This window comes from Cetorhinus maximus, chromosome 22 (genome assembly GCF_964194155.1).
Source record: "Cetorhinus maximus chromosome 22, sCetMax3.hap1.1, whole genome shotgun sequence".
NCBI lineage: Eukaryota > Metazoa > Chordata > Chondrichthyes > Lamniformes > Cetorhinidae > Cetorhinus > Cetorhinus maximus.
The window spans coordinates 10258644-10282646 of NC_135900.1; the positions used below are offsets into that span (position 1 = coordinate 10258644).

Here is a 24003-nt window from a genome sequence, read left to right on the forward strand (position 1 = left end):
CGGTGGTGGAGGGAGTGAATGTTTGTGGGTAGGTGCCAATCAAGCGGGCTGCTTTGCCCTGGGTGGTGTCAAGCTTCTTGAGTGTTGTTGGAGCTGCACTCATCCAGGCAAATGGAGGGAATTCCATCACACACCTGACTTGTGGAACCTGGGCAGAAAAGACTTGAAGTTCTAATATTGATTATTTTTTTTATTTCTGAAGCGACTACCTCAATTGATAGGTGCCTTATGATATGGAACTTGAAGCCACAAACCAGAGCTTACCGATTTACAGGACACAAGGATGCTGTGATGTGTGTCCAGTTTTCCCCGTCAGGCCAGCTGGTGGCATCTGCTTCACGAGATAAAACTGTTAGACTCTGGACTCCAAATGTGTGAGTAATGCTAGTGAACCTTTAATCTGATGATGTACAAATGTTTTATATAGGTAACGGATATATCTGTTACAAGAATGTTACAGAAATAACATCTCTTATGGCGTTATTTGCAGCAAGTTATAGATTGCACTGTTGCGATATAATGATTTAAAGAAATTTGCAAGAGTTTTGCTCAAATTGCAAAGCAAATGGACCTCCTATGGCATTACTCACTGTTTGCTTTCTCACACATGCTCTTGCTCTCTCTTGTGCTCTCCCTTTCACTCCTTTCTCTCATCTGCATAAAGATAGATATGCTATTTTTCCTTTTTCTCTACTTTTTTACTTGCTCTTAAACATTCTACACTGTCCATTTCTCTTTGTCTCCTACTTCACTTCTCACTCTAGCTTTTGTTTAATTCTTTTTTTAAAGCTTTCTTTCAGCAAGAACTCAGGCAGGCAGACAATATTCAAAAAAATTTGGGGTATATGGACCTGTACATAGCTAAAGGGATGGGTGGACAAGCAAATAGACACAAGGAAGAACCTGAGTGTGGGGAAGAGATTAGCTGGGCACACAACGGGTGAGCAGACAAATCAGGAAGTGTTTAAGTTTGGTAGGTAAAGAGTTAAGTCAAAGCAATGTGATTGTTTTGTTTTCAGCTGCTTTATCCTTATTGATTGTTACCAGCTTGATTTTTTTTCGCATTTAATATATTGAATATTTGAGTTGAAATATGCATGTCTTTTTTAGCCTGTCACTAACTTTTCCCCTACAGTCATATGACATTGTGAGATGTGACTCCACTGAAGACATGGCACAGTAGATTTGCATTAGATATAAGACACTTGAAAAGATCATTTATAAATCATAGACACTGTTATACGTTTCACTCCGTTCTCTCTCTCTAGTCAGATTTAAAATTGCATAATAGTTGCCAAGGTGATTTAATCAAATAAAATACTCTTGGCAGATATTTTGCAGTCTCCAAAGCTGACTGTAAAGGAACTGCAAAGTATCTGTCAAAATGATGTTCCATAATGAAGTCATCTTGGCAGATATGCTATTTTTAGTTTTGATTATAAAGAGTGAATTTAAATGAAATATCTTAAAGGAGTTTGTCCAGAAATTTAAAAGGAAACATTTCCTGGATGCTTTGCTCTTCACATTACAGTTTTTATGGAAAAAAAAAACACAACCCGTTAGTAGTGTTCTATCCAATACTTTTTGAAGTATCTAATTATGGGAAATCTTTTTGGATGTAATGGCTTTCCAAATAATATGCTGGCTTTTCCTCTTTATATCTAGTCTTGTATTTTCAATACGTTTTCACACCAGTACAAGCTGTTATATTCAAAGTCCAGGCCCCTCAGCACAATGTTTATTGTACAATAAGAATTCAAAGAATGATAACTAGAACACTAAATTGATAAATTTAACATTACAGCTATTTCTAGAACGTACGGACATACGAAATAGGAGCAGAAGTAAGCCATTTGGCCCCTCGAGCCTGCTCCGCAATTCAATAAGATCATGGCTGATCTGTTTGTGTTTTGAATTCCACCTTCCCATCTACCCCGAATAACCTTAGATTCTGGTTAGGCAAGGAAATCAATCTACCTCTGCCTTAAAAATATTCAATGACCCTGCCTCCACTGCCTTTTAGGGCAGAGAGTTCCAAAGTCTCACAACCCTCAGAGAAAAAGATTCTCCTTATTTCTGTCCTAAAAGGGCGACCACTAATTTGAAAACAGTGCCCCTGGTTCTGGACTCACCCACAAGAGGAAACATCTTTCTACATCCACCACGTCAAGACCGTTCAGGATCTTATGTGTTTCAATCAAGTCACCCCTCACTCTTCTAAACTCCAGTGGAAACAAGCTCAGTCTGTCCAACCAATCCTCGTAAGACAACCCACTCATTCCAGGTATCAATCTAGTAAACCTCCTCTGAACTGCCTCCAATGCATTCGCATCTCTCCTTAAGTAAGGAGACCAAAACTGCACACAGTATCAGAGATGTGGTCTCACCAATACACTGTATAACTGAAGTATAACATCCTTCCTTTTATGTTCAATTCCCCTCCTAATAAAGAATAACATTCCATTAGCCTTCTTAATTACTTGCTGTACTTGCATACTAACTTTTTGTGACTCGTGCACTAGAACACCTAGATTCCTCTGCACCTCTGAATTCTGCAGTCGTTCTCCATTTAAGCAATACTCTACATTTTTTTCTTCCTGCCAAAGTGAACAACTTCACTTTCCCACGTTGTACTCCATCTGTCAGATTTTTGCCCACTCATGTATGTTTGCCTGCAACCTGCTTATGCCCTCTTCACAACATACTTTCCTACCAATGTTTGCGTCATTTGCAAATTTGGCTACCAAGCCTTCACTCTGCTCATCTAAGTCATTGATATAAATTGTGAAAAGTTGAGGCCCCAGCACAAACCCCTGCGGGACTCCACTTATCACATCTCGCCAATCAGGAAAAGACCCATTTATACATACTGTCTGTTTTCTGCCAGCCAGCCAATCTTCTATCCACTAGCTGCTTACACTTTCTACAAATGTGTTTTGTTACGGATTGCTTTGGTGTCCAAAAGCACCCACATTCCACAGCTGCAACATAACACCTGTCTTGCCATTGTTACTTATGTTATTTAGTTAACTTAATTAAATTACCTTCTTAATTAATTTAAAATAATTCCTATGTATACTACACCTCTTTCTTTCCTCCGCGCATAGAATTCCTATACCAACCTAATTTGCTACTCACTCTTATATAGAACCTCTGAGTCACTAGCAAGTTTAGCTTCCTGCTACAGTAATTAACACCAATCAAACCAACTACTTTCAGTTGATTGACAGAAAACTGCCACTACCAGGCAGTTCCCTGTTTAACAAGCTAATCTAATTAATTGAAGGTAAATTCTATGTCAGAGCTTGATTCTTAATCTATATTTAAACCTGAACAAGACTCACCAGACCTTACCATGTGAACCTAATTTGCTAATCACTTGGTCCCCATCTCACTCGGGTATAATCTCCTGTCTCCTCGCACGCCCTGACTGATCCAATAGAACCCCATTGAGTTTCAGCAAGTTTATTTCTTATCCTGTAACCAAATGAAGAGATCAGCATTGCGCAGAAAATTGCTTTAAATCCGGTTCTAAAATGAAAAGTGAATTGAAGGTAGCGATTTCCTCCTAAATGCGAAACAGTAGATGGGTTTTTCGTCACTTTTTAGGTGTTGAAAACAGCATTGGCATTTATCAAAATTCAGTTATAGTGACAGCCTGTATTGCTTGATTTAGAAGTCACTGAAATGATTTTGCTATCTTCTACTTAGCAAGGGAGCATCAACCGCATTCACAGCCCACAGTGCCGCAGTTCGCAGTGTTAACTTCTCCTGTGATGGGAATTTCCTAGTTACGGCAGCCGATGACAAATCAATAAAGATGTGGAACGCTCATCAACTGCGGTTTTTGTTATCCCTCAAAGGGCACAATAACTGGGTTCGTTCTGCCAGGTAAACTTAATTTAAGGAATAGATCGACTGATGAGGGACTTATATGTATATTAGAGTCAGATCATAAAGATGGTTTAGTATTTGTACTTTTTTTTTGAGTAGTGATTTTGGGCCTTCATTTCAAATCAGGTGCCCATTGTGCATTTGAGTTATAACATTGTTTCATTTTTGAATATTTTTCATGCCTTTTTTGCCATAACTGAAACGTTCTGGTTAGAGATTTAGAACTTTGAATCTCTGCTAAATTTGCTGATTTCACCCAGAGCTACAATAGGAAGGCTCAACTAGGCATGTGTTACACAATGCCTAAAAGTTGTTGAATTCATGAGTTGAAGTTGTTTTCCTGTGGCAATATTTTTATTTCATGTTCTAAGCAAGAATCCATTATTAGTACAAAAATTATGCAAAAGTTTTGTTAACGAGATGTTAACTTATTAGAAAGTTTCTACCCCAAATGTGCGCTTAACCGATACCCAGCAATACTCTCTAAATAAAACCAATAAGGTTACCTCATTGTCATTAAACAAAAAACAAATGAAAGAATGCCCTTTTTTTTAAAAAAAAAAGAGGGGTGCAACTAGTAAGGAGCTAACTATAAAACAAAGGAAATCTATAAATATAAAATTGTTTCCAGTGTCCACTGCACAGCTCAGTCCTTGCTGTTCTCGCTGGTCACAGAAATCTTCAAGCATTCTGCAGGCTCCTTCACCGGAGCCACCTGAACACAGACAAAGCAGCGTGTGTAATTTATTTTTCCTCCAAATTTCTTCTTGATTTATTTCTTTGAAAGGCCTCCCATAGAGCTCTGCAAATCATCCTTTACTTCAGCTTGTGGAGCTGGAATGTTAGAATGACCAGACAGATCAGGAGTTCCTTCAACTTGCCTTGTTCACAGAGACCAGATAGAATAAAGCTCCACTTTCTCCTGATGAGTCATTCTGTTTGACTTACTAGCAATCAAAGGATAAAGTCAGCTGGTTACTTGTGATGAAACTGTACAATGAAGATATTGAAAGTTAACTGAGATGACCCAACATTGTAATACAATTTTAAATGGCAAGTTATATTGAGGATTGCACCCTCGGAGGAGTCCATGCTGAATTAAATCACAACTTGCTATATTCTAATTGCAATTGAAACGTTAAGATTGCAATATTGTCCTTTTATAAGGAGGAGATGGTGGTAATCTCACTGGACTAGTAATCCAGAGGCCCAGGTAATTGCTTTGGGGGCATGGGTTCAAATCCCATGATAGCAGCTGGTAGAATTTAAGTTCAGTGAATAAAAATCTGGGATATAAAGCTAGTCTCAGTAATGGTGACCATGAAACTATCATCTGGTTCACTAATGTCCTTTACCTGGTCTGGCCTATATGTGACTCCAGATCCACAGAAATGTGGTTGACCCTTAACTGCCCTCTGAAATGGCCTAGCAAGCCTTTCAGTTCATTGGTAATTAGGGGTGGGCAACAAATGCTGACTTTGCCAGAGATACCCACGTCCCGTGAAAGAATAACGAAAAATATTAATGCCGCAACAGTGTTGATGTGTGTTTTGCACCAACCATCGTCTCTTTATTTTTTGTGTGTGTTGAAGCCATCATTGATTTTGAAAACAACAATTCAATAGCCTGGCCTTTTCATTGGTAATGACAGTAAAACTGTCGGTGTTCGCCACTGTTATGTCACTGAAACTGACAGTAATTTCTGGATTTTGCACATACAATTGTTGAGAACCGCACACTCCCCCCACCCACCCAGACTGCAATCGATGGAAAATCAATTGAATTGACATGAACATCGACTATTATGTTGCTAGTCCCTCTAAACACAATGTTGAATGAGATGTAATTGGGATTTTAAAGCATACTAAATTCATAATTACTGTGAGACCTCGCGCTATCCCAGAGAAGCTGGTTTTTTAACGGTGTAATGTAAGATTTCTTCATAATATTCCACATACTTAAAAAATACATTTTTCCTTTAAGATTGTTTGTTTATTTTCATTTTAGCTTCTATCTTAATCCAATCATAAACAGTTATTCACTCTCTGAAAATATAAATTGAAAGTGAAATTAAGTAGTTTTTAACTACCTGTACTTCAATGTGATTAGATGCTTTTTAAAAATGTATTCGCTCATGGTATGTGGGCATTGCTGGCTAGGCATTTATTGCCCATCCCTAATTGCCCTTGTTCATTTAAGAGTCAACCACATTGCTGTGGGTCTGGAGTCATATGTAGGCCAGACCAGGTAAGGATGGCAGATTTCCTTTCCGAAAGGACATTTGTGAACCAGATTGTGTTTTTTTTAATATGACAATGGGCAATGGTTTCATGATCATCAGACTTTTAACTCCAGATTTTTATTGAACTCAAATTTCACTGTCTGCCGTAGTGGGATTCAAACCCAGGTCCCCAGAGCATTACCCTGGGTCTCTGGAATACCAGTCCAGTGACAATACCACTATGCCACTGCCGCTTCGCTGATATTACTGCTGCTGCATGCCAAAACATCCCTTGACTTGGCACCAGATTTAAACTGCTATTGAGAAAGGGGAAAACCACAACGCAGAGATTGCTAGATCTTTGCGGGTAGCTTTCTTCCAGGTCAGTAACAAATGCTATTGACTCACTGCTGATCAGCGTCTCTAGCCTAATATGTTTCAACGTTTAGGGGGAGGTGGTGGCATAGTGGTATTGTCACTGGACTAGTATTTCAGACACCCAGGGTATTGATCTGGGGACCCAGGTTCGAATCTCACCATGGCAGATGGTGAAATTTTAATTCACTAATAATCCAGAATTAAAAGTCTGATGACCATGAAACCATTGCTGATTGTCGTAAAAGCCCATCTGATTCACTAATGTCCTTTATGGAAGGAAATCTGCCAACCTTACTTGGTCTGACCTACATGTGACTCCAAACCCACAGCAATGTGGTTGAGCCTTAACTGCCCTCTGAACAAGGGCATTCAGGGATGGACAATAAATGCTGGCCTAACCAGCGATGCCCACATCCCATGAACGAATCAAAAAAAAAATGATACTAAAGTAAAATCTTATGAGTCAGAGGTTTCTTAGTATAGCAGTTAATTTAGCTTTGATTTTCTAGCTCAGGGGCTGAAATAAGTGAGTAACCAAGTTATACAGTTTGATCCCTGGCCTGTAATGATTTCAACGGGGGTTGCTAGAGTTTGTATAAATTACTGGGTTAGGGAGGATAAAATTGTTCAGTATTACTGTTCATTGCATTTTCTTTGCAGAAGTGGTTCCCAGCTATCTCAGGGAATTAACTTACTATTTCCAATGTTAATTTATGTCATATATTTTTGAGAATGATGTGTGAATCTTAGTAACTGATTAGTGGTTATACAAGTGTAACATAACTGCACTAATTTGTTGTGCCAAAAATTCTGTTGCTTATGTATTGGGCTGTATTTATTTTCTCTCAGTTTTAATCAAAATGTTGCGATTACACTGTAAAGTTCAAACCAGTCTAGTTTTATTCAATTAGTTCAATGTTGCACAAGTGGTGGGGAGGGGGTGTCGGTGGTTTAGCATTCTTGCAAGCAAATCTATTATCAAGTTTGTGATTTTATCCATAAAGGGCCCTGATTCTAATGGTGCTTAAATGTGCAAGTCATTTTGCATGGTTTGAAGAAATATCCTAACCCTCCTTCAAATATTGTTATGTACTTTGATCCATTAGGTTCTCTCCAGATGGAAGACTTGTAGTTTCCTGTAGTGATGACAAAACTGTTAAGATTTGGGACACAGTGAGCAGAGAATGTATCAATACTTTCACTGATCACAGAGGGTAAGTTAAAATTTCTTCTTTACAAAAGGCATTAATCTTCCAATCTCGAGTTGCGTCATAAAACAATCTAAATTAGTTTATATCGATATTCCATTCACCCTCTAATATCACTTCTCTTGCTAGGCAAATCCAAATAATTGTAGCTACTTATGAACTGCTCTGGTTATTCAGTATAGTTGGAACAGCTTGTAAATTTTAGTCTTCAGGTCTCTTGCTGATTTCCTTTTTGTACAATATTTTGCATCTGCAGCAAAAGTGTGACAGACAATCGATAGGCACAAGGATTCTGTCTGTCTGATGTAAATATTTGTAATGATTCCATCACTGATTTGCTGTAAATGACATAGCACCAGATCTTAGTATTAATACTCAAAAGTATGTTTATTATAATCCAGATTTGCCAATTTTGTGGACTTTAACCCCAGTGGTACCTGTATAGCTTCAGCAGGGACAGATAATACCGTGAAGCTTTGGGATGTTCGTATAAACAAACTGCTACAACATTATGAAGGTAACAAGTTGGAATTCTAAATTAGTGCCGACGTTTTTACATTAAATAGTTTGTAAATTTAATTGTAACCAAGATTTATGGGAATGTAAATTACCATATTCAACAAACTTAAATGTTAAGAGTTTGTGGCGTTTTTGAACAAACTCGTTAAATATCTAGGGACAGAAGTTTTAGTTCGGGTAGATTTTATGCACTTATTAACAAAATGATGAATGTCAAGTGTATATAGATATGTGTTTAACACTGCCATTCAAATTTATGGTTGTGTTGCCTTTGGGTGCAGTTGATTTTTTAAAATTCATTTATGGGATGTGGGCATTGCTGGCTAGGCCAGCATTTATTGCCCATCCCTAATTACCCTTGAGAAGGTGGTGGTGAACTGCCGCCTTGAACCACTGCAAACCATGTGTTGTAGGTACACCCACAGTGCTGTTAAGGAGTGAGTTCCAGGGTTTTGACCCAGCGACAGTGAAGGAACAATGATATATTTCCAAGTCAGGATGGTGAGTGGCTTGGAGGGGAACTACCAGCTGATGGTGTTCCCATGTTACTGCTGCCCTTGTCCTTTTAGGTGGTAGGGGTCGTAGGGTTTGGAAGATGCTAAGGAGCCTTGGTGAGTTCCTGCAACACATCTTGTAGTTGGTACATGCTGCTGCCACTGTGTGTCAGTGGTGGAGGGAGTAAATGTTTGTGGATGTGGTGCCAATCAAGCAGGCTGCTTTTTCCTGGATGATTTTAAGCTTCTTGAGTGTTGTTGGAGCTGCACTCATCCAGACATGTGGGGAGTATTCCATCACACTCCTGACACAAGCCTTGTAGATGGTGGACAGTCTTTGGGCAGTCAAGAGGTGAATTACTTGCCGCAGGATTCCTGGCCTCTGACCTGCTCTTGTAGCCGCAGTATTTATACAACTAGCCCGGTTCAGTTTCGGACCAATGATAAACCCCAGGATGTTGATAATGGGGGATTCAGCAATGGTAATGCCATTGAATGGCAAGGGGTGATGGTTAGATTCTCTCTTGGAGATTGTCATTGCCTGGCACTTGTGTGGTTCAAAGGTCAGTTGCCACTTGTCAGCCCAAACCTGGATATTGTCCCGGTCTTGCTGCATTTGGACAGGACCGTTTCAGTACCTGAGGAGTCACAAATGGTGCTGAACATTGTGCAATTAACAGCGAACATCCCCACTTCTGACATGACGGAAAGAAGGTCATTGATGAAGTAACTGAAAATGCTTGGGCCTAGGACATTACTCTGAGAAACTCCTGTAGTGATGTCCTGGAACTGAGATGATTGACCTCCAACAACCACAACCATCTTCCTTTGTGCAAGGTATGACTCCAACCAGTGGAGAGTTTTCCTGCTGATTCCCATTGACTCCAGTTTTGCTAGGACTCCTTGATGCCACACTCAATCAAATGCTGTCTTGATGTCAAGGGTAGTCACTCTCACCTCAGCTCTGGAGTTGAGCTCTTTTGCCCATGTTTGAACTAAGGCTATAATGAGGTCAGGAGCTGAGTGGCCCTGGCGGAACCGCAGGTTATTGCTACTTGATACCACTGTTGATGACCCCTTCCATTACTTTACTGATGATCCAAGAGTAGACTGATAGGGCAGTAATTGGCCGGGTTGGATTTGTCTTGCTTTTTGTGTACAGTACATACTGGGCAATTTTCCACATTGCCAGGTAGATGCCAGTGCTGTAGCTGTACTGGAACAGTTTGGCTAGGGGTGCGGCAGGTTTTGGAGCACAAGCCTTTAGTAGTATTGCCGGAATATTGTCAGGACCCATAACCTTTGCAGTATCCAGTGCCTTTAGCCGTTTCCTAATATCACGTGGAGTGAATCGAATTGGCTGAAGACTGGCACCTGTGATGCTGGGAACCTCCGGAGGAGGCCGAGATGGATCATCTTACTCGGCACTTCTGGCTGAAAATTGCTATGAATGCTTCAGCCTTATCTTTTGCACTGATGTGCTGGGCTCCCCCGTCATGAGGATGGGGATATTTGTGGAGCCTCCTCCTCCACAGTTGTTTAATTGTCCACCGCCATTCATGACTGCAACGTGGCAGGACTGCAGAGCTTAATCTGATCTGTTGTTTGTAGAATCGCTTCATTCTGTCTATCACTTGTTGCTTATGCTGTTTGGCATGCAAGTAGTCCTGTGTTGTACTTGCACTAGGTTGACACCTCATTTTTAGGTATGCCTGATGCTGCTTCTGGCATGAGGTATCTTTTGAGGTCTAGGAGTGAGGGTGTGTTACTTACAGTGCCTGAGATTACCTATCTTCATTCTTTGACTTCATCAGAAGCTTGACTTTTTTCTTTCCAATATTTACTTTATATCTAATTTCACCCAAGCCCATTGAGAATTTCCCTGTCATTGCCTCCCTTACTGACCTCTGTCTAGATCTTGATTTTTTAAGTTATTTTCATATTCTCCTGCCTGAAGTCTTCAGGCCTCGCACTATGTTACTTTCACTTAATAAATGCATTCTCTTTAATTTGTTGATTCCTATTCATTTGCTAATACTCAGTCTCAAGGTGATTCTCCTTTTCTAGCTACCAATTATACTCTGCTAGGCCACAGTAAGTCTAACTGTTACCCTGAATTCATCACTGTAGGAGAAATGACCAATGTGCCGATTCACTGGTGTTCATTTAAAATTTGGTGGATAACTCATACTATCATTCAATCTCCATGGTTTAAGCAGTGGTTTACTACTTTACAACTATATGCAAGATTTGACAATAGGTTCTAATGCTAGACCAGAGAAGTTAAAATAATATAGTCAAATAATTTCCTTTCTTTAAAGCTCACTTCATTTTTTTTTTAAAAGTGGCAAAGATGAACCACAGTCTCCCAACCTACACAACACTTTTTTTTGTGTTAAAGTATGACTCTTTTGACACACTGTTTTAGCCCTTCTCCATGCATCAGTTCCAAAGTGTGATGTAGAATTTTTAAAAATCCAATAAAACAAGCAACTTATCTTCTATTTTGGCCTGGCTGATCAATTTAATTTCAATTACCTGCAATATAAGCTAAATAATATCAACCCGAATGAACAATGAGAGCCAGTGGAAAGTCTGCCACGCATTGATGACTCTCAAATGCAGGGAAAATGTGGGAGTCAATGCCACTGCTGTCACAAAAACAAATCTTCAACAAGACAAAAAGTAGGATAACCATTACCTGAAATTAAGGTGCTACTCATGGGCCAAAGAACCATTTGGCCCAACAAGCCTGCTCCTCCATTCTGCAAGATCATAGCTGATCTGATTATGGCCTTCACTGCATGTCCCCCATAACCCTTGACTCCCTTGTCGATCAAAAACCTGTCTAACTCAGCCTTGAACATATTCAATGACCTAGCCTCCTCTACTCTCTGTGGAAGAGAATTCCAAAGATTAATAACCCACTGAGAAGAAATTCCTCCTCAACTGCACCTTAAATGGGAGACCCCTTATTTTTAAAATGTGTCCCTTAGTTCTAGATTCCCACAAGAGTAGAAACTTCCTCTCGGCATCCACCCTGTTAAGCCCCCTCAGAATCCTATGTTTCAGTAAGATCACTTCTCATTCTTCTAAACTCCAATAAGTGTAAGCCCAACATACTTGACCTTCCCACATAAGACAACCCCTTCAGAGGATCTCACATCGCAGAGGAAGGCCATTTGAACCATCGTGCCTGGGATGACTATTTGAAAGATCTATCCAATTAGCTCCTGCTCTGCTCACGCACCCCCCCTCCCCCCACTCCATATCCTGCAAATTTTTCCCCTTGGAGTATTTACCCAATTCCCCCCTTTGAAAGCTTCTACTGAACCTGCTTCCACTGCCCTTTCAGGAAGCATGTTCCAGATAATAACATATAACAGCTCGCTTTGCAAAAACATTTTGTTCCTATTTTTTTCCAAAACAATTATTTTAAAACTGGTTGCTGACCATCCTGCCGCATTACAGGAAGGATGTGATCGCACAGGAGAGGAGATTTACGAGGGAGTTGCCAAGACTGGAAAATTGTAGCCACGAGGAAAGAATCGGCCTTGTGAACATTTTCTGAACTGCTTCCAAAGCAAGTATATCTTAAGTAAGCAGACCAAAACTGTACACTAATCCAGGTGCGGTCTCACCAATGCACTGTACAGTTAGCAAAACTTTCCTACTTTTATACTCCATCCCCTTGCAATAAAGGCCAATATTCTATTTGCCTTCCTAAATGCTCACTGTACCTGCATGCTAACTTTTTGTGATTCATGTACAAGGACACCCAGATCTCTCTGTACTGCAGCATTCTGCAATCTCTCTCTATTTAAATAATATTCTGCTTTTCTGTTCTTCCTGCCAAAGTGAACAATCTCACGTTATCTGCCAAATTTTTGCCCAATCACTTAACCTATCTATATTCCCTTTTAAACAAAGGAGAGCCAATGGATGTTATCTACTTGGACTTCCAGAAGGCCTTTGACAAGTTGCTGCACAGGAGGCTGCTCAGTAAGATAAGAGCCCATGGTGTTAGAGGCAAGGTACTAGCATGGATAGAAGATTGGCTGTCTGGCAGGAGGCAGAGAGTGGGGATAATGGGGTCCTTATCAGGATGGCGGCCAGTGACTAATGGAGTTCCGCAGGGGTCAGTGTTGGGACCACAACTTTTCACTTTATACATTAATGATCTAGATGAAGGAACCGAGGGCATCCTGGCTAAGTTTGCAGATGATACAAAGATAGGTGGAGGGACAGGTAGTATTGAGGAGGTGGGGAGGCTGCAGAAGGATTTGGACAGGTTAGGAGAATGGGCAAAGAAGTGGCAGATGGAATACAACGTGGGCAAGTGTGAGGTCATGCACGTTGGTAGGAAAAATAGAGGCATAGACTATTTTCTAAATGTGGAGAGAATTCAGAAGTCTGGAGTGCAAAGGAACTTGAGAGTCCTAGTCCAGGATTCTCTTAAGGTTAATTTGCAGGTTGAGTCGGTAGTTAGGAAGGCAAATGCAATGTTGGCATTTATTTCGAGAGGACTAGAATATAAAAGCAGGGATGTGCTGCTGAGGCTTTATAAGGCTCTGGTCAGACCACATTTAGAATATTGTGAGCAATTTTGGGCCCCGTATCTCAGAAAGGATGTGCTGGCCCTGGAGAGGGTCCAGAGGAGGTTCACGAGAATGATCCCAGGAATGAAAGGCTTAACATATGAGGAACGTTTGAGGACTCTGGGTCTATACTCGATGGAGTTTAGAAGGATGAGGTGGGATCTGATTGAAACTTACAGAATACTGAAAGGCCTGGATAGAGTGGATGTGGGCAAGATGTTTCCATTAGTAGGAGAGACTAGGACCCGAGGGCACAGCCTCAGAGTAAAGGGAAGACCTTTTAGAACAGAGATGAGGAGAAACTTCTTTAGCCAGAGAATGGTGAATCTATGGAATTCATTGCCACAGAAGGCTGTGGAGGCCAGGTCATTGAGTGTATTTAAGACCGAGATAGATAGGTTCTTGATTGGTAAGGGGATCAAAGGTTACAGGGAGAAGGCGGGAGAATGGGGTTGAGAAACTTATCAGCCATGATTGAATGGCGGAGCAGACTCGATGGGCCAAATGGCCTAATTTCTGCTCCTATGTCTTATGGTCTTATGTATCCTCCTCGCAATTTGCTTTTCTACCTAGCTTTGTATCGTTAGCAAATATGGTTACAATACGGTTGGTCCCTTCACCCAAGTCATTAATATAGATTGTAAATAGTTGATGTGGATACTCTACTAGTTATAGTTTGCTAATCTGAAAATGACCCATTTATCCTGACTCTCTCTTTCCTGTTAGTTAGCCAATCTAATATATCACCCACAATGCCATGAGCTCTTACCTTGTGCAGTAAACTTTTTATGTGGTACCTTATCAACTTCCTTTTGGAAATCCAATACACTACATTTGCTATTTCCCCTTTATCCACCCTGCTTGTTACATCCTCAAAGAACTCTAATAAATTTGTCAAACAAGATTTCCTTTTCACAAAACCAGTGTTGAATCTGCCTGATTGTATTATGATTTTCTAAATGCTAGGTTCTAGCATTTTCCCAATGACACTTGTTAGACTAACTGACCTATAGATTTCTGCTTTCTGTCTCCCTCCTTTCTTCTATAGTGGTGTTACATTTGCAGGTTTCCAATCCACTGGGACCTTTCCAGAATCTAGGGAATTTTGTAAGATTACAACCAATGCATCCACTATCTCTGAAGCCACTTCCTTTACAGCCACTTCCTTTAAGATCCTAGGATGCAGGTTATCGGGTGCAGGAGACTTGTCAGCTGTTAGTTGCACCTCCGCTACATTATCTTACATGTGGGTGTACGTACAGATGATTGAATGAGGGAGTGCAGAAGAAATGCAACTGGAGAAAGACAAGGGGGTACTTGAATAGTGAGGCTGGGAATGGGAAAGATTGGTGGAAGGAATGAGGCTGAGGGAGAATGAGAAGGAAACATGAGGGAGTGCAGTTATTTTCCTGAAGTATGAATTGTAAAGTATGTCAAAAGTCATATTGAGCTAAGTATCAAAATACTTTGCAACTAGTGAAAGTATAACACTTAATTATATACTATATTAAAAACACACAGCACTGTCGATAATACATTGCTTTTACTGGTTGCTGAGCATTGAAAGATGTCCCACACTTGACCTATTACATTGAGAAAATTATAAATGGGAGGAAAAGCCTTTGAATTCCAAAGGAATAAGAACCTGTTTTACTTGTGATTTCTTTAATTACATTTTAATGATCCAAGCAAAAATTGAGTACTCTTCTAATCTGTTTTATGATCTAGTAATAGCGAGTAATTAATAAATCATTGGGCATTTGTTTAAAGATCAGAATAACTACAGATGTGTGGAATTGTAGCTACTGGGATTACATGATAAAATTTGTATTATGATTTAATTTTCAACATATTGCTATTTACAGCATGGTTTGGGGGAGTCTTATTGCATATAATAATTGTGTATCCAATAAGAAATCAGGTCATACCAGTGTGCTTAAAATGTTACCACCTGAAAAGCCACCTCAGCAGAAGGCAGCAAGTATATGTTAAGAGACAGAACTGTAAGGTATGAGATAGAATTGTGGCTGCTGGTTGTCATTTCAGGAAGCTCACCAATGGATTGATTTGTGTAACTTGTTAAATCAGACTGACCACCCTGTCTTCTAAATAGTCCACAGTGCTGCGGTGAACTGCTTGTCTTTCCATCCTTCTGGTAACTACCTTATCACTGCATCTACTGACTGTACACTCAAGATTATGGATTTGTTGGAAGGAAGATTATTTTACACCCTTCACGGACACCAGGTGAAAATAGTGGCATATTAAATACATAACGAATGGTCTATTAAAGTTCTCCAATTCCTCTGTAATCAGGATCTGATTATTTTTCAATTAGAATTAAACCTTTACTTGCGGCTGAATTTACTTACTGATTTATCAAGTTGTACGAACTTTCTCATCTGAAGGAATCTTGTGCAGTAATAGAAAAAGTTATAAGAAATGTAGCTTTTTATCTAGACCTTAACGTAGCTACAAAGAAGTTTCATTTATATTTCCTCAAATTATTATGGAAGTGTACATTAATATGAAGATTATAAATTAAGTGAAAACTCAATTGCAAATTGGCTTACAGCATACTAAAAATAATTTGTTTATTTTTAGGGTCCTGTATTTGCTGTAACATTTTCGAGGCATGGAGAGTATTTTGCTTCTGGTGGAAGTGATTCACAGGTTTGCCACTTTGTTTTCTGTAACAATAATTGACTGTGACCCCAGAAATATGATGTAGATCAGCGGTGGGCAACCTGTGGCCCACGGACCGCATGTGGCCCATCAGGATTCTGAGCACAGCCTGTGAGACATTTTGCTGACAGTTGCCCGCGCACAAGGTTGTCAGATTCCACTGGTTTCTATCCGCATAGTCTTTTGCCTAACGGTATTACTAAAGTGATACACACGTAAAGCAAGGGCATGTGGAGTGAGGTGCGTGCCGATTGCACACGACATTGACTGTGAGAGCCGTGTGCACCCTCTGCGTTCAATCAAAGCGCTGCTACGGTTCAATCAGCACGCCCCGCGAATTCTTATTCACGGGGTCATGGTTAGTGCACATGCCCGATTTCAATCTTGCGGCCCACAGAGGTGGAGGGCCACCCATGCGACCCACTTGCGAGTCTAGGTTGCCTGTCACTGATGTAGATGCATATTTATAACAATGAAAGTCTGGCAGGTGCCATTCACCTACTGTATATAGTATCTTCACTCTGTTTCTGATAGTTTTTCAGTTCTGTTTTATAGACCTTTTATTTCCTAATCAGGAAGTCACAGGATTGGAGTCTCTAATTTGCCATCAGTTTAATGGGTGGAAAATCGAGGGCTGTGAGTCTGAAATTTCCTGGTAATGCTGCCTGCAGGTGCTGCTTCTCAGCAGGAGTGCCCAATGAGGGAATTAGCTCATGTACATTAGCATTTATAAGGCACATTTGCATCAAACTGTCAGCTCTAAAAGTATGTGTATTTGGTTGTCACACTTATTGTTGGGCTTCTTAACACCAGGTTGCATTGTTGCACCTTCCAGTTACATCATCTAGATCCATACTCCCATTTTCTTTTTCATCCTGATTTACTCCACCCAGTATTTAGGCTGCTGGTTTCTACTGCCTGACCCATTTGCAACTAGCCGATTCTGATTTAGACCTTGGATCTGCCCTACTGTCCCCATCCCCCAATTTGCCCAGTTTCCTTTCCTCTATCCTTAAGCTCAGCATTCAGACTCTCTCATCTCAGCTGTTTCCAGCTGGCTATTTCGGACTTTTGGCCTCTTTTCCTCCCCCTTGTACTTGTGGCCCCCTCCATTCTACTAGCTATGCCCTCCTAACTTCTACCCGTCCTTGACAATTCTCATGTACCTAAGAATTCTCTTTGTGCTGGATTCCCAACACTTAACTGATGAACGGCATGAAATCTTTCCCACCTCTTACAGATTATATAAAATAGGAATATGCATCTTTACTTTTTACCGAATGAAAAGCCTGGTTCGCAGTTCAGTGCTTTGAAACAATATTTTGTTTCTTTTTAATTTTGTCACTCCGCATTGTGAGAGTTATCAGTTTTTTGGAAAAGGGAAGGTTAACCACTGCACACTATTTATTTGCCTCTAACCTAAACATAGCTATACAGATTTTTTTAACCTGTTTCATGGGATGTGGGCTTTGCTGGCAAGGTCAGCATTTGCTGCCCATCCCTAATTGCCCTTGAACTGAGTGGCTTGCCAGACGATTTCAGAGGACAGTTAAGAGTCAACCGCATTGCTTTGGGTCTGGATTCACATGTAGGCACATTGAGGACAGTAGATTTCCTTCCCTAAAGAGCATTAGTGAACCAGATGGTTCACTTTAACAATCAACAATGGTTTCATTGGCACTGTTACTGAAACTAGCTTTTCAATTCCAAATACTGAGACTAGTTTTTCAATTCCAAATAATCAGTTGAATTTAAATTCCACCAACTGCTGTGGTGGGATTTGAATTATGTCACCAGATCATTTGCCTGGGCCCCTGGATTACTACAAAGAACTATTGCAGATGCTGGAAATCCAAAACAAAAACAGAATTACCTCGAAAAACTCAGCAGGTCTGGCAGCATCGGCGGAGAAGAAAAGAGTTGACGTTTCAAGTCTTCATGACCCTTCAGCAGAACATGAGGACTCGAAACGTCAACTCTTTTCTTCTCCGCCGATGCTGCCAGACCTCCTGAGGTTTCCCTGGATTACTAGTCCATTGACATTACCGTTAGCCCACAGTCTCCCCCTAATCCACTGGTTTCGATCTTCCAGAATTCCCTAGATTTTAGAACAGTTCCCATGGACTGGAAAATAACAAATGTAATCCAGCTATTCAAGAAAAGAGAGAGGGAAAACGAGGAACTGTAAGTCAGTTAGCCTGACACCAGTAGTGAGGAAAATGCTAGAATGGATTATTAGGAGCATAGTAACACAACAGTTAAAATCATATGATTAGGCAGAGTCAACATGATTTGTTAGAGCTTTTTGAGGTTGTAACTAGTGGTGTGAATGAGGGGGAGCCAGTGGGTGTAGTGTATTTATTTGGATTTTCAAAAAACATTCAATAAAGAACCATGCAAGATGTTATTAGGCTCTTGGTATTGTGGGTGATATATTAAAAAGAATTGCTTTCGGGCATGTCCTCAAGTAAATAGAGTTAGTTTTAAACCCAAATAAGTCTGTTACCTTAAGTGCTGTTGTAGAGCAATCACTTTACTATTGATAATGTATTACAGGCCAGTTAAGTTTCTTGTGTTAAGCCAGTACAAGATCTGTAATAGAACTGTAATTTTAGGAAACTGGTCTAAGTGTAAATTGATTTATCAGAATATGTCACTACAATGAGTTAGCACCACTTCAGCTTTACATTAATGCCGTCAATTAATTGCAATTAACGTATACAATTAACGCGTTTAATTCTTTTGGAACTGAACTTTTTAAGATACATTAATCACAAATGTCAAGCAAAGAATAAATTTTAAATTCATATTGACAGATGACAAACTGCACAATTTTTCAGCTAAAGAAACGTTAGAATGCTCCAATTTAGTGGATTTCTACTTGTGCTCAGAATTACTAGTTCTGTTTATTCCATGTGTTTGCCGGACCACATCATCTTTATCCTGATTAAGATTGTTAAAAACATTGTAACTATAGATCATAGGAGTAGGCCATTCAGCCTTCAAGCCTTTCCACTGTTCAGTTAGATTGTGGTTGATCTATATCTCAACTCCATTAACTGGCCTTTGTTCCCTAGCCCGTGACACCCTTGCGTAACATATCTATTGACCTCCATCATAAATTCCATTTGACCAGCAGCCACAGCCCTCAGGGTGGAGAATTCTATATTTCCACTGCCTTCTGTGTGAAAATGTGCTTCCTTATTTCATTCTGAATGGACCAGCAGCTCAAATTTTAAGGCTATCCCTTCTTGGTCTGGAATACCTTGCCAAAGGAAATAGTTTCTCTTTACTTATAAAATGAAAATTGAATTTGTATCTCGATTGGAACAGTCCAACTTTCTAAAGGCAAGAGAATACAAGCAAAGTTTATGCAGCCTGTCCTCATGATTTAATGCTTCAAGCGCTAGGTTACATCCTGTTGAATTTGCACTGTAACTCTTCCAAGGCCAATCTATTTTTTAAGGTTTGGTGCTCAAAACTGAATGCAGTATGCCAGATGGAGTGGCACAATCATTGGGAGGAGAAAGAGACCATAGGGAGGTGGTGGTTATCAATGACCAGCACAGCTTGTCTTTGGATCTTTTTGTCAGAATAAATCATTGTGCTTTTTGATCACCAACTGAGCAGAGCTGTGGGACTATTGGCAACAACATTCTTAAACAGCAATTAATTTTTTTTATTGGTTCAGTGCTGATATGTGTGTAATATACAGCAGTAGACAGTGACTCGCAGAAATAACCAAAAAGCCGGTTGTTTTGCCAATATTTTGTTGTGTTTTTTTTAATCTAATGAAGATCTGACTAATTTTAGGTTTCTTTGCCTTTTTTGCACGTAGCTATGTAAAGCCTACCAATTTTCCTTTTTGATTTGTATTTTTGGATCCAATGACTGAAAAGATTTTGTTCTCTGCATTAAGCAGTTCTGCTTGAATTTTTTGACTTAATTCCATGTAAATAAATTCAAACCATTGAGTAATCAACAATATGAATCCAGAATTAGGAAAACAAGATTTTAGGTAATATTGCATCAGTACTAAAACACACTTGAATGAGATGGATGCAGTAATTGTATCAATTAAATATGTTAAAACTAGCACCATGAATTTAAAAAATTTAATTGGGAGACAGCCCTACTTTGTTATTAATTTGGCATAAAGCTCATAGAATGGTCGACCCATTGCAAAGATTAAAAATGGACAGATCAGTCCGCTTGGTTCTGTGTGCCAGTATATGCAAATGCATACAAAGCTCTGTTTTGCCTGAATGCAGAATAATATGAAGGAAATTTTCATCTTCACCATCTAGCTGGCCATCTTCGCAGAGTGGATTTCCACCTATTGTAGTACCAGCCAATTATCCTTCCATTGATTTCAATCAAATGAAAGACCTGAGATTATATAATGGTTGAGTGATGTGTTTTGCCATTAACCCCCTTTTTTAAAAAAAATCAAGTTTTTTGCTCCTATATATTTTGCTGCTGACCAGTTACTGTTTTCAAAAGGGGGCATCATCTTCAAGATATGCCTTGCTATAAAAGTGCCATGCAATTTGTTCCATTAGACTGCATGTGTGACCTGATCTCAAATGGACCTTTTATGTGGTTACATGGTATTTACATATTTGGCAGGGTAGACGTAGAGAAGATATTTCCACTTGCGGCAAGACCAGACCTAGAGGCCATAAATATAAGATCATCACTAATAAACCTGATAGGGAATTTAGGACTTCAGTACCCAGATAATGGTTAGACTGCTGAACTTGTTACCACAAGAAGTATTTGAGATAACTAGAATAGATGCATTTAAGGTAAGCTCGATAAACATGTGGAGGAGAAAGGAGTAGAAGGATATGTTAATGGGGTTAGGTGAAGAAGAGTGGGAGGGGGCTTGTATGGAGCATAAAAAGCAACATGGACCTGTTTGGCCAAATGGCATCTGAAGCATCATTTGTCATTCATTTGCAATAAGGAATTGAAGAGAGCTGGGAACAGGTTCCCTTTCCACTTTGATAATTAAACGATGCTTGAAAGGAAACCTAAGAACAGCAGTAAGAAACAAACATAGGCAGTGTGCTGCACTACTTCATTCTCATGCAAACCCTTTTACAGAGTTAAATACATTTTTCAACTTCCTACTTCTGCATGCATTTGGTATATTTTGTGTTGTACGTTAAACAATGAAAGAATACAGCATGTATTCTTGTGAATGGGCAGATAATTCGATCCCACTCTTTAAAACAGATTGGAAGCATGGTTGTGGTTCTTGTAGGTCTATGAGCTTAACATCTGTGGCGGGAAACTACTGTCTGTCATAAAGGAAGTAATTCAAATATGTAGGAAGAAGAAAGGCAATAAATCCAATTGAACATGAATTTATGAAAGGCGGGCCGAATCGAGCAAATTTATTGGAATTCTTTGATCACGGCAGAGTTGATGAAAATTTGACCTTTGGAAAACATTTGAGCAGGGCCCAGCAGGAGACTTCTGGCTGAATTAAAAGCTCTTGGATTCTGAAGTTAAGTTGTAAATTGAATCATTAATTAGCAAGGCAGGAGGGAACAAGCCATTTTCAATGGTAACAGCTCTAGCCGTGACCAGTGGACCCTCTGAGCTCAACCCTGAGATCTATGCTATTTCTAATATTTACTAATGATTTGGGCTACGGTATTATAAGAATATCTATTCGTGCAGATGACAAAGCTGTGTGGGAAGCATGATATAAAGATGGACTGAGTCTTGGTAATTGGACAGATAAATGGGTTTTAGAATTGAGAACTAGATATCGTTACAAAAGCAAGGCACGTAAGATTATACCATGACGATTATCTCATTAAATAAAATAAGTATGCTCAGTATTTTTGACTATAATTGTTGAAATGTCTTAATGTGTGTTGTACCAATGTCAAAAGGAGCAGAATGTTAGGTCCAGATTTTAGCCACGATGGAGAGCTTCTCCGTGGTGAAAATCCTGGAAAACCTTTAAGTCCCGCCCCCGAACATGGCATGTTCCATTTTCATGGGGGCAGGAGTGGAATCGGGCTGGGGTTTGCGCATGAGCAGTCGGCAGAGGCAGCTGGTCAATTAAATCACCAGCTGTCTCCACTGGAATGGAATGTGGTAGGCCAGGAGTGTGAAATCCGGAGTGTGCAGATTATAACAAGTAAGAGGAGGTCTAAACTTGGATTTGTTTGGGTAGCGAGGTCACCCTTTTGGGGGAGGGGAGGCACCCTTTTTGGAGTGGGGGGCATGTGTTGGCATGAATCGGCACTAAGTTGGCGTAGGAGGTATTAAGGGGTATGAGGGGCCATGGAGGTGGGTTGAGGGGCAGATGTTGGCATGGGGGGTTGTGGAGGGGTTATGAGGTGGCATAGTTTGGCACGGGTGGGGGCATGAGGTGGCATAGGTTGGTATGGATAGGATGTAAGCAGTATGTGTGTGGGGTGAGGGCTGGAGGGCTGTTTTTTAAAAAAATTTAATCAGCACAATGCTGGAGCCGAGAGGCAGGCCTTTTGACCACCTGCCTCTGCACCAGGCAGCCTCTGTGCTCATTCTGGGGTGGTAGGCCTGATTTCCAATCCAGCCCCCCCGACCCATTCCCCGAAACGAAATTCCGACCTGCAGGCGGCCATTTTTTAAAGGTCGTGTTCGCAGGACCGGGAATTTTCCCACCTCTGCACACCCAACCTGGAAGCACAAATCTGGGCCTTAAATGTTTATTTGAATCCACAATAATGAATGCAAACAGTTAATATTGGCCTTCTAAAGTATTGGACTTGCACTGAAACTACAGTGATCAAAAAAGTACTGCCAAAACATGAAAACAGTGGAAAGAATTTAATTGTTAATTAGGACATGAGCGTGCTGCCAACTTAACTTGAAGCAAGTTTGCTTGGTGAATATGTGAATCTTGCAACGTTATTACCTTCGACTCTTTAAGTACCAACCTGTGGGACTGGTCTCTGGAGGTACAGACTGGGGCCCTATCTTTTAATATAGGCGAACGTACAAATGGAAACAAAGGCAACAAAAGAAAACATGGGACTGGATGAAGCTTCCCTCTTATGCAGGTGTTGAAGAAGCTTTGTTACTACTCCACCTCTACAGAGTTTACTAAACTACTAGAGAAGGTGTCTGTAGATAGGAAAAGACTTGATGCTTCAGTTAAATACTTAAATGTCAGTTGTGGCTCACTCTTACCTCTGACCCAGAGGGTTATGGTTTTAACATCCCATGTTATAATTTGCTGCTCATCCACTGAGCAAAGGAGGAATTTGAAGCCAGTGTTTCCTTAACGTAGGTTATTTCACATAACCCAGAGAACAAAGGCACAGAAACCCTTTTCCTTGCCCCTCACAGGTGGAAACTGGGTCTTGTATATACTTAAGATGAATGCCCTAACCGTACCCCATTACTAGCAGCTGCTCCCACAACTAGAGCATGCACTTCATTATGACAGGATTGCAACATTAACATCCCACTCTAGGAACTTGAGCACAAAATCTACGTTGACACTCCAGTGCAGCACTGAGCAAGTTTTGTGCTGACAGAGGTACCATCTTTTGGATGAGCTGTGAAACAGCAGTACTGTCTGCCCCTCCCAAGTAGACATACAAGATCCCATGGCACTATAGGAAGAAAACTTGTTCTCCCACTTTCCTAAACAACATTTATTCCTCAACCAACACTGAAACGAATGATTGATTTATTTCATGACTGATTATGGGAGCTTGTTGCACAGAATTTGACTGCTGCGTTTCCTCCATTACAATCGTGGCTATTTGAAAAGCGTTTTGGGACATCTGAGGACATGAAAGGCATGATGTAAATACAAAGCCTTTTTTCGTAAAATATTTCTAAGCCAAATGACCAGTTTGGTTTTTGTTAAAAGGTTCAATTTTTCTCATTATCTTCCTAAATCATTTCAAAACTTTGTAGAGGTGAATGAGTTTTTTTTTTAAATGCTTCACTATCTGTATAAAAAGGGTAGGGAGGAGGTGGGACATGGG

General features: G+C 40.2%; 1 protein-coding gene across 2 annotated transcripts in view; it reads left to right on the forward strand.

Moving 5' to 3' along the window:
* The window catches only part of poc1b (POC1 centriolar protein B), a 108496-nt gene that overhangs the window by 29852 nt on the left and 54641 nt on the right, over positions 1 to 24003 (forward strand). For both annotated transcript variants that reach the window (XM_078567769.1, XM_078567768.1), the window contains 6 exons: positions 203 to 374; positions 3712 to 3891; positions 7600 to 7707; positions 8103 to 8218; positions 15426 to 15559; positions 15917 to 15985. In XM_078567769.1, the coding sequence (XP_078423895.1) occupies positions 229 to 374; positions 3712 to 3891; positions 7600 to 7707; positions 8103 to 8218; positions 15426 to 15559; positions 15917 to 15985 (753 nt within the window). In that variant the 5' untranslated portion in view covers positions 203 to 228. The remainder of the gene's footprint in view (positions 1 to 202; positions 375 to 3711; positions 3892 to 7599; positions 7708 to 8102; positions 8219 to 15425; positions 15560 to 15916; positions 15986 to 24003) is intronic.